Source organism: Antrostomus carolinensis, unplaced genomic scaffold (genome assembly GCF_000700745.2).
Source record: "Antrostomus carolinensis isolate BGI_N321 unplaced genomic scaffold, ASM70074v2 scaffold6861, whole genome shotgun sequence".
Lineage (NCBI taxonomy): Eukaryota > Metazoa > Chordata > Aves > Caprimulgiformes > Caprimulgidae > Antrostomus > Antrostomus carolinensis.
Window position 1 is genome coordinate 18,830 of NW_010291990.1, and position 10,915 is coordinate 29,744.

The window sequence follows — 10,915 nt, forward strand, 5'->3', positions numbered from 1 at the left end:
GGGGGGTTGGAACTGGATGAGCTTTAAGGTCCCTTCCAATCCAAACTGTTCCATGATTCTATGATCTCTTGAGGTCTCTTCCAACCCCCACCATTCTTTGATTCTGTGAAAGTGTGGGGGAGGACTTTGCATGTCTTTAGTGTGAGCAAGAGGAGCTCCTTTTGTTTGAGAAGCTCATTGACCACGCGGGAGGGTGGCTGAGCACAGGCAGAGTAAGAAATGCCTCAAGGATGGGGCAGGCTGAGGAGGTCAGACAGAAATAGCAGCAGCATCCAGCCTGCAGCAGGCATGGCGGGGAGGCTGCTCGCTCTGTCTGGCGTGATTAACAGCAAGGGTTTTACTGGATTAAAAACGCCCGGCCTCCCATCTCCTCTGCTCTGGGGCTGGGGAGGAGGAGGAGGAGGGTCAGGTGGAGCACGAAGGTTAGCTTCACCACATTGCCAAAAGAGAAACGTGCAACAACACCCCCCCAACTGAGGTCCCTGGTGCTGACAAGACCTCAGCACACATCCCAGCTGATGTCTGTCCCATTTAGCTCTGTGTCATGGTTTCATCAGGAGGGAAGCGATCTCTCTGCCACGCGAGGCTTTAATCAGGCTCTCTCGGGGGGAGGAGGGTAATCTCTCCTGGGAAAGCTAGACAAGGGGGGGGACCACCCCAGTACAGGCAAGCACACGCTTTACAAAGTGACCTGCCATCGGTTACCTTGGGTCAGATCTTGAATTAAAAACAACAGGGATCTTTACCTCTCAATTATTATTATTATTATTTTTAATGTGCTTTTGACACATTGACAAGTAGATGTTAATAGGGGAAAAGAAATCCTGAGCCATTGTGAGCAGTCTGCTAACATCATACACACATCTCAGCCCTGGGAACTAGAGGAATGAGATGAGAAAACAAACAACAACAACAACAACAACAATGGGGAGATCTTATAGCAGCCTTCCTGTACCTGAAGGGGGCCTAGAAGAAAGCTGGGGAAGGACTTTTTATAAGGGCAGTTAATGACAAAACAACTGGATGATGTTTAAAGTCCCTTCCAACCCAAACCATTCTATGATTCTATAACAAAAAAAAAACCCCAAAACAACAACAACAAAAAAAAGCTGGGAAGAAATTGAGTGTTTGGGTTTGCAACATGTTAGAGTTCTGCTGGGGAAAAAACAAAAAACCCAAAGAAATCCAAACGAACTCAAAGCTTCAAAAGGAATCGTAGAATAGTTTGGGTTGGAAGGGACCTTTAAAGGTTATCTAGTGCCAAACCCTCTGCAGTGAGCAAGGTCATCTTCAACCAGATCAGGTTTCTCAGAGCCCTGTCCAAACTGACCTTGAATGTTTCCAGGGATGGAACATCTACCACCTCTGTGGGCAATCTGGGACAGTGTGTCACCACCCTCAACATAAAGAATTCATTCCTTCTATCTAGTCTAAATCTCCCCTCTTTTAGTTTAAAACCATCACCCCTTGTCCTATTGCTACAGACCCTGCTAAAAAGTCTCTCCCCATCTTTCTTATAGACCCCCTTTAAGTGTTGAAAGGCCACAATAATATCTCCTCAGAGCCTTCTCTTCTCCAGGCTGAACAACTCCAACTCTCTTAGCCTGGCCTCATAGCAGAGGTGTTCCATCCTTCTGGTCATTTTTATGGCCTCCTCTGGACCAGCTCTAACAGGTCAATGTCCTTCTTGTGCTGAGGACTCCAGAACTGGACGCAGCACTGTAGGTGAGGTCTCATGAGACCAGAGCACAGAAGCAGAATCACCTCCCTTGACCTGCTGGCCATGCTTCTAACGCAGCCCAGGAAAGGAAATTTATGCTAAACTTTAAAGAGAAGGTGTATATACAAAACCTTCATTAACTGAAAAATTACGGCTCTCAAAGCAACAATAAGCTAGTTACTGCAAGCCCATGAGGCACCAGGGAGACAGGAAGTCAAATTTAAAAGGTGCTGTTACCTCTCAGTTTGTATTTCCTCAAAAGCAAAATGCCCATCAACTTAAAGAAGCACTGAGGAAAGAACTCTTTGGGCTCTACGTTGTGCTCCCCACCCTTCTGCTGCTCTGTGTCTACTCATGCACACAGAGGAATGTTTCATGTGAAAGAAAAATGGTCCAAAAAGCAAAAAGTGCCTGGAGACCACGTGTTTGGATTTCCAGACGTGGTACATTTGGGTCCTCACAGTCTGGACCAGTGCAGTGATCTACATAAAGCCATTCGAGGTCTGCCAAGGTGCTTCTCATGGGGCATGAAAATATTGCCTATTAGCAAGAGATTTGTCTGCATCCTCCAGAAGCTGTCCTTCTGTAAAAGGAAATGCCCTCAAGTTGCACCAGGGGAGCTTTAAATTAGATATTAGGAAATATTTATTTCCTGCAAGTGTGGTCAAGCATTGGAACAGGCTGCCCAGGGCAGTGGTGGAGTCACCTTCCCTGGAGGTGTTTAAAAAAAATGTATAGACATGGCACTTCAGAGCATGGTTTAGTGGGCACAGTGCTGTTGGGCTGACAGTTGATCTTAGAGGTCTTTTCCAACCTTAATGATTCTATGATTTCTATGATTCTGCAGCACTGTGAGTGTCAGGGATGCAAAGGGAACCCTCCAGGATGGTCTCTGCTTTGAGATCCTGGTTTGTGAAAAGGTGTCCTGCCCAGTTCTTGCTGAAGAAATGGAGGCTGAAAGAAGGACCAAAGTGGGTGCTGGCTGACCCTCTCCTATGTCCCTAGCCCCAGGGAAATAAGGGGAAGTGAAAGAGCTCAAGGAGTGGGACTTGAGGGGTGAAAGCTAAACCCGAGCTGTCAAGTTATGGCAGGACATGCATTTAGGAGATGATTCTGCTGGAGAGTATTAACCGAGCAAGGCTGGACCAAGCTCATCTGTACCCACTTCTGGGAGTGGTGACAATGACTCACAGAAGGACATTTTTCCCCTCTGAGTCATGAGTGACACTGTGTCCCACCCAGTGGTGCCCAGAGACTGCACAAAGCACAATTAGTCTGTGCTGCATTCAGGTCTCAACACATGCAAAAGCAAACCTGATTCCTTCCCCTCTCCAAGAACAAACCCACGTGGACACGGACAGTGGCAGGCAAGTGTGATTATTTTACAAGGTTGTCAGATCACCAGGGAAATAGAGCTCTGGCTTGACTCCCCTTGACATGAATTAGATTGTGTTTGGTTACATTCAGGCTTCTTTTTTCATCAGAAATTCATTTTCTTTGCTTCCAGTGAATTACACCCAAAGCTGACAGAGTTGTGAATTTTTGTTCAAGATCTGGTTGCCATTACTGTCATTTTTAGTGGTGCTAGAGTAACATCTACAGGTCTCATATAAACCCCTTACCCCAAAGAGATCAAGATCCCAAGGGTCAAAACATATAGGGTGGGCAGAGGGAGGTGAAACAACCCGGTGCAACATCTCCAAAGGGTCCACACAGCACAGCTGTCTTGATACCCACCTCAGTGCCACATCTACCATCCTTGGCCTCTACTGTTAATATTTTCTGGTATTTTCAAGCTAAGCCTTGTTCTGCTTCGTCCCACTGATTTTTGGACCTTAAGAAATGTGTCCCCCCTTAATCTGTCAGTAGAAGTAGCCACAGAAGCAGCACAAGTTGGGTATGTAAAGCAGTAAGGAGAAGACATAATGGTGGTAGTATTTCTTCACACAATAAGGTGACACCCTTAGCATTTTCCAGAAAAAGCTGGTATCTGCAGACTTTCTGTTGGACAGCAAATATCCATACAGCATCAAACACAGATACCTGACTACCAAATAACCCCAATCTGTATCTCCTGCATGCTGGAGACCAGCATCCACCAGAGATGCCGTAGCATGTCACTTTGCCTCCAGCACTATCAGTTTGGAACCCCATAGAAGACCAGGCAATGCAGAAGCATCATCAAAACTGCTAAAAGCCAAACTTTTGCCTGCATTGATATCACACCTCACGTGATATCATGCATCATAGCTGCCTCATGATTAGGGCATGAAGTTCCTCTACCAGTGCTGACAATTTTTTATTGCATGGTGGTGCATTCCTCCTAAGAAGAGCTGATGATCAGCATAGACCTTTGTGATGGATGCTGAAGGCCTTTCTTGGCCAAGCCTAGTAAAGGTGATGTTGCAGAAGATGTTCCCTTCCTCCAGACAAAAAGCAGCACTGAAGGGACAGGGAAGCTGAGGGCAAGAGAAGTCAAATGATATCCAGGTCCCTTTTCACACTGAGATGTGGGTGTTATTACTAGTCAGAAGACAGAAATCAGACACCTCAAAGGCCTAAGAGGTGACAGTGACCAAACCAGGCAGGGAAGGGAGGCAGAACTCTGCACCTCTGGAAGGTCACATCTGTCTCAGAGACCCTGTCCAAAGCAGAGTTTGAAAGGTACAATTCAAAGAATTGATGATTGACTGGAAGGAGACAGATGAGGAAGCAAAAATAAACAAGAGTACCAGCTGGAGAGCTGCAGGAGGGGACAACAGGATGACAATGAGCCGGTGAGTGATGAGGAGGAGGAGGACTGATATGCTTAGAAAGGAAGGAGTGAAGGGTCGGTATAGAAGGGCATGAAATGATCAGAGGGGGAAACATGAGGAGTACTGCTAGAAAGTTGTTGGTTTTTTTTAAATGTGACAATTTAGGTGGTGTTTGGCCATGGCTAACCAAAGCAGGAAAGGCATGAGATGGATCCCTGTTCTCCAGTTCATGGAGGACAGCCACAGGGCATCACTCATTGCTTATGGGTGTGAACCTGCATGGTTTTGAAAGTTAGCTGGAGACACGTGTGGTTTACATTCTACCACCCCAGGTGGAAACCTTGGAGAGCTACGTGTGGAGATGATACAGAAGCCAAGAGAAGACTCACAGGTTTTGCCTACCTTCTGCAACAGGAGAGAGCCTGAATACTTAGTCACGATGGAGTACAGCTCCCCACCAAAGGCATCTGCCCAAGACTTCACCCTAAAAAGAAGAAAAAAGGCAAATCAATGTTAATAATTCAAAGTCAGCAGAATTGCTGACTTCTTCAGACAGGGAAAACACCTTCCCAAGTACGAGACCCATTCCCCTCACCTCCTCTAAGCCATTATAGTGACAATGACAATGCTTTCTCCCCAGACAAGCAGTACTGGACGCTTTCCTGTGCAACCTGGTATAGGGAACCTGCTTTGGCAGAGGGGGTTGGACTAGATGATCTCCTGAGGTCCCTTCCAACCCCTACCATTCCGTGCTGTGTGAAAGCAGGAGGCAAGTGCTGCTCTTGGACATTCTGCTCAGGATATGAGGAGAAAGATTGAGTTCTGCTGGTCTTGGTCACTATGTTTTGACTCAGAGTGGAATTTGTCTTGCCTAACTTTCGTGGTGTGAAGTTGTACTTTTGGACTTCAGTATCATCTGGTTTCATCTATTGTTAGTAAAGTGAAATAAATAGCTTTGCAGACACCTATAAGTCTTCACTGATCGCAGACAGACCCTGGGGTGACAGACTAGACACCTAATATCAAGACTGCTGAAGATAAATAAGTGCCAGACCTGGAAGAAGTTGTCAAGATTTGCCATTTGGATTCAGTTCCCAGAGCTGCGTGGGGCAGAGACTAACAAGCCAGGAGAATTCACTGCTCTCAGTGGAGCTACTACAGCTTGATAATGCCAGAGCAGCTTATGCACCTCATCATTGTAAAACACTACTCACATTTGTGCCATCCTGTAAATAACCGATGGGAGCGATACCACATGGAGAACATACGGATGTTGAAGAACAGCCTGAACACTGAGCCACCCAAATCAAAAGAGATGGCTCTCGTCACTGACAGAGCACTTCATCAGAAATCTGTTCCATGATTCATATTAGGCAGTTCTACCTACACACAGTTCCTCCGACAAGGATTCACTGAGGAGAGATTTATTTAATGGAATAAATGGCCTTCTCCACTTCTCAGAATACACTACTTATTTATGGGGTGCAGAGCCTTACCGACAGCTTCCAGCTGATTTATTCCAGTCCTAAGCAGACTTTATCCTCAGGGCTTGATTTCCCAGTGCATTGCACCACTTCCAGGGCAGAATAATATGCTAATGTGGAGACGAGCTCTAGAGTAAAGCCAGCACAGCAAAGGTGGAGCAACCACAACAGCTCACTTTAGCCTAGGCAAGCCTGTCCGGGCTCCTCTCATGGACAGAGAGATAGAGAAGATCATTTGGAACAGACATAAAGCTTCTGCTCTGAACTACACCTCTCTCCACTGCCTCTAAAAGGAGTAGAAAAAGAGTGGTTGTCCTTTTTAATCACTCCTTAATTGGCATTAATTTCTAACCACTGAGTGCAATCCAGGACCAGCTGAAGTCAATAAGAACAAGGTTTCTTTTTTTTCTTTGTTTTTCTTTTTTCTTTTTTCTTTTTTCTTTTTTCTTTTTTCTTTTTTTCTTTTTTCTTTTTTCTTTTTTCTTTTTTCTTTTTTCTTTTTTCTTTTTTCTTTTTTTTCTTTTTTCTTTTTCTTTTTCATTTCCTTTTCCTTTTCCTTTTTTTTATTTTTTTCTTTTTTTCTCTTTTTTTTTCCTTTTTTAATGTGTGTGTGTGTGTGAGAGACATTGTGCTCTGTATCTTGACAGCCAGAGCTTTTATCTCTTTATTTCACTCTTAGAGAAAAAAAGACAATGGTATTTGCCAGGATTTGTTGCCCCATATCAGAGTTATGCTAACAAGCCTTGAATAAAAAAGGAAACTAGAACCAGGGACCCCATGGGATGCTTTCCTGTTTCTTGTAGATACTAATGTATTCCCTGGGGTATTAGGATCTCTGAATCAACACTTAACATGATGCCCATCTGCTGCTGGTGGTTTTATAACTTTTATGTATGAGATGTTTTGTGCTGATGTTAATTAACATTCTCCAGTCTCTTCACCTGCAGAGAGAGAGAGCTTAAACATGAAGTTTAGGATAGTAATTTTAGCAGGGAAGTTTATTTTTCCCTATTTCCCCCTCCAAAAATGAGGTGCATGTGATCCTTGTCTCTGTGGCTGTGCATGTGCCCCTCTTCCTCCCAGCCCTCATCGTTTTTCAAGCCAGCAGTGGTATTAATTTCTGACTAGTAGGTGTGGTTGGGCAGCTTAAGCCAAAATATGCTATTATTGAGGTAAAAGGTCCACAAGATGAGTTTAGCAATGGTCAGTCAGTAGAGAAGCCAGCCACAGCCACAGTTTCATCGAAGACCCAGTCCTGCTGTTGGTGGAACTGCTCATTTGTGAAGTTCTTACGTCCACCATGACTTGGGATTCTCTGCTTTCATAAAAAACAGGAAAAGGGAAGGTGGGTTTTTAGCCTTTGAGGATGTGGAAAAAGAAGCCTAAATAGATGGACCTTGAAACTTCCAGTTACAGCAGAACTTGGGGATAAAAAGGTTAACGTCTGTGTAATTTCATGATTTCTACACGGGTGTCCTAGGTGTTGGATGCTCAGCCAGGGAGGGTTTTTTCTGAGCCACCACTCCAGCTCAGGGGCTGATATTTCTGCTCATCTGGAAGTAGCTCTGTTAGGTGACATGTTGTGAAACCTGTTCACCTTGGGAGAGGCAAAGAGTGCGAGGAGGAGGATGAGAGGAGGAAGGAGGTGCAAAGGCAGGAGGGAGCAGAGAGAGGGCCAGAGGCAGCTTTGGAGGGCTGGCTGGAAAGTTAAGGGCACAGAGGAATGAGAGGGCACAAAGGTCCTGAAGCCCTGTGTGACAGGACTGAAGAGCAGATAATTAAAAATACATGGTGGCATTTCATGGAAGTTGCAAAGGAGGCAAGTGCAGAGGCAGAAATACGCTGGCATTTACATATTTAAAAGACAATTATTTGCTAGGGAAGGGAGTGACCTTAGAGTAGTGGGAAATTAAGAGCAGCCTGCTGAATTTAAATGGGTTTCTTTTTTTTTCATAAACAAGTGAGAGAAAAGGTCATTCTAAAATTTCCTCAGGTTGCAGAGAAATTTCTACTGGCTTCAAAAACTCAGGAGCAAGTGTATAGGGTCAGTAGGGACAGCCTAAAGAGGCCATACCAGGTTAATCTTCACCCCTCCCACCAATGTTTCCTGATGTTTCTGGAACCCCAAGGAGCAAAGGCTGAGCAGCCAGCCCCCAAATCCTCACCATCCTCACAGCTGCAAGCGCTTCTGCCCAGAAAAGTTGTGGATGCCCCATCCTTGGAGGCATTCAAGGCCAGGTTGGATGAGGCTTTGAGCAACCTGGTCTAGTGGAAGGTGTCCCTGCTGCTGGCAGGGGGGTTGGAACTGGATGAGCTTTAAGGTCCCTTCCAACTCAAACCATCCTGTGATTCCATCATTCTATGCCATGACCAGCTTATGAGCAGAGCAGTGTCCAGGAGGAGAGAGGAGGTGGTTTCTGTGCTGAACTTGCACCCCAGAAGGATTACTAGTAATTGAGCAGATTTTGGCTGGGGTTAAAGCTGAGTGGGCTTTGCAAAGAAGTGAATGAGTTGGCGATGAACTGAGCCACGGTGCCTCAAAGCCAGGCACGACCTGGGGAGCAGCACAGGCCAACTTAGCCTTGTGTCACTTAACTGTGATTGAATAAAAGCCCCTGGTTTTGTATCCCCAAAATCACAGAATCACACAATCCCAGACTGGTGGGGTTAGAAGGGACCTCAGGAGATCATCCAGTCCAACCTCCCTGACAAACCAGGGTCACCTCGAGCAGGTTGCACAGGTCCCTCTCGGCCCAGCAGCTCTCCCCCCACTCCTCCCAAGCCTGGAGCGCTGCCGGGGGTTGTTGAGGCCAGAGTGCAGAACTCAACATTTGGCCTTGTTGAACCTCCTGCCATTGGTCCTGGCCCATGGATCCATCCTGTCCAGATCCCTCTCCAGAGGCTCCCAACCCTCCAGAACATCAACATTCCCACCCAGCTGGGTGTCCCCTGCAAACTGACTGAGGGTGCCCTCCATCCCCTCGCCCAGATCATTGATAAAGATGTTAAACAGGACTGGCCCCAGCACCGACCCCTGGGAACTCCAGTGGTGACCAGATGCCAACTGGATTGAACTCCATTCCCCACCACTCTTTGGCCATGGTCATGATATGAATAAACGTGTGTGTGGCCATGTGAATAAACATGTCCATGTGTGTATTACCCAGGCTGTGTATGTGCACTTGAAGGCTTTTCTCAGCCACCAGTGCACCAGACCAACACAAAGGACCAGAGCTTCAGAGCTGCAAACCTTGCCCTGCCCAATCTGGATCTGGTGTCTGTTGAAGAGATGGGTTTTTGCTCAAACCCCCCATGCTTATGCCTCCCACGGCCGGATCCTGACCGGTGCTGTGCGTCCCCAGGGTGTCTGTGGCAGGCTGCAAACCAGCAAGCGTGTGCTGGAACTGCTCTGCTAAACTGGGGACGCCGATGCCTGTCTCCGTGGCTGTATCTGCACAGGTTACACCAGCAGTGGGGTTTCATAAACATGTCTTTAAACTGGTTTTGCCTTCTGCTGCCCAGTGCATTAAGCAAGAGCATTAATGGATGTCAAAATGTTTAACTAAAGCAGAGAAGTACCATTGCCCTGCTTGACAAATGGGGAAAATGAGGCACTGCATCTGGGAAATCAAGTTCTGGATCCCATGTCCTCTTCCAGGAGCCACAGCCACCATCGTAAGGATGGAGGAGGAGCCTGCACCCATGGTGCCTGCCACCACCGAGGAGGCATTCCCACCCACCCATGGCATCACCCGCTCCACGCCAGAGAGAGGGAAACACTTACGTCTCCAGCGGGATCTTCGTCTGGGCCCTGGCAGAGGGCAGGAGGCAGAAGAGCCAGAGCATCATCCAGGGGATGGCCCAGGGCCCCATCCTCCGCGTGCCAACCATCAGCAAGGGCACTGGCCGACGGGATGTGGGGGGTCCCCACCCTTCCTGCTGCCCCGAGGGGGGTCCCTGGCAGCCCCCTCCATGCTGCTGGGCCAGGTGTCCTGTGGCTGCAGGGCTGAGCCCCGGGGTGACCCTGGCTGCCTCCGCCCCGGGGATGTGGCTCCTGCTGCCGGGCGCCGTCAGGGGTCTTCAGTGTAGGGCAGGTGGCCAAAAACCCTCTGGGGACCCTCGTTGGCAGGAACCCACGGGTGCTGTGTGTCTCTGCGTCCTGAGGAACGTCCGTGCCGGGAGGCAGCTCCGTGCTGGGAGCCGCAGCAGCTACGTAATCCCCCGGCAGCCCCTTAATCCCCTCGCCCAGCAGCAGCAGCAGCCGCAGATTGAGGGAAGTGGAGTGGGATAAAATCACCCGGGATTACTCTGATTCCTGAAGACGAGTCTCGGCTTCTCCAGCCGGAGGTCAGGCCGTGCCTGCTTTAAAAAGGGGTTGTATCCACACCCTTGGAAAAAAAACCAACCCACCTTTGATCTCCATCCGTTAGGGCCTCAGGATGCTGGCAGGTCACCCTGGCACCATCTCTTCCCTCCCAGTTGGGACTGGGAGCGTGGGGCATGTGGTGATCTCCTGCAGGACTCTGCCACTTAACTGATCACCTCCTAATGTGAGCAATTATTTATTAATAGTTGAACCTCTCCCTTGGGACAATATTCAGTTGGGATTGCCCTCCCCTCATCTGTGTCTGGAGACCAATGAATCAAAGGAGCCCAACGGCAGAACTTGATGAATAGCAGCAAGTAGCACGCTGCACGCTATATCAGCTCATTATCCTCACGAGAAGTATGAATTATCAATAAATTATAAATTTTCCAGCAGTTGAAAGGTTATAAATGACTAGAGAGAGACCTGAACAGCTTGACTTTATGGCTTTGGATGAACCCGTTGATTAGAGTATCTTCCAATCGTCTTTTGCACCTTTACAAATGGTTTTATTTCATCTAAAATGCAAAGCCAGGATGGAGCTTTAGGCTTCTCATGAGAATGTGGAGCAGAAAACTGGCTGTCAAAA

General features: G+C 47.5%; 1 protein-coding gene across 1 annotated transcript in view; it reads right to left on the minus strand.

Annotated features, from left to right (window-relative positions):
- Positions 1-9,833, minus strand: part of LOC104531795 (voltage-dependent calcium channel subunit alpha-2/delta-4) — a gene marked incomplete at its 3' end in the record, with an annotated part of 23,725 nt that extends 13,892 nt beyond the window's left edge. The window contains exons 1-2 of the mRNA XM_010176794.1: positions 9,745-9,833; positions 4,879-4,960 (exon numbers count right to left, since the gene is read on the minus strand). Coding sequence (XP_010175096.1) covers positions 4,879-4,960; positions 9,745-9,833 — 171 coding nt within the window. The remainder of the gene's footprint in view (positions 1-4,878; positions 4,961-9,744) is intronic.
- Between the last annotated feature and the right edge of the window lie 1,082 nt (positions 9,834-10,915).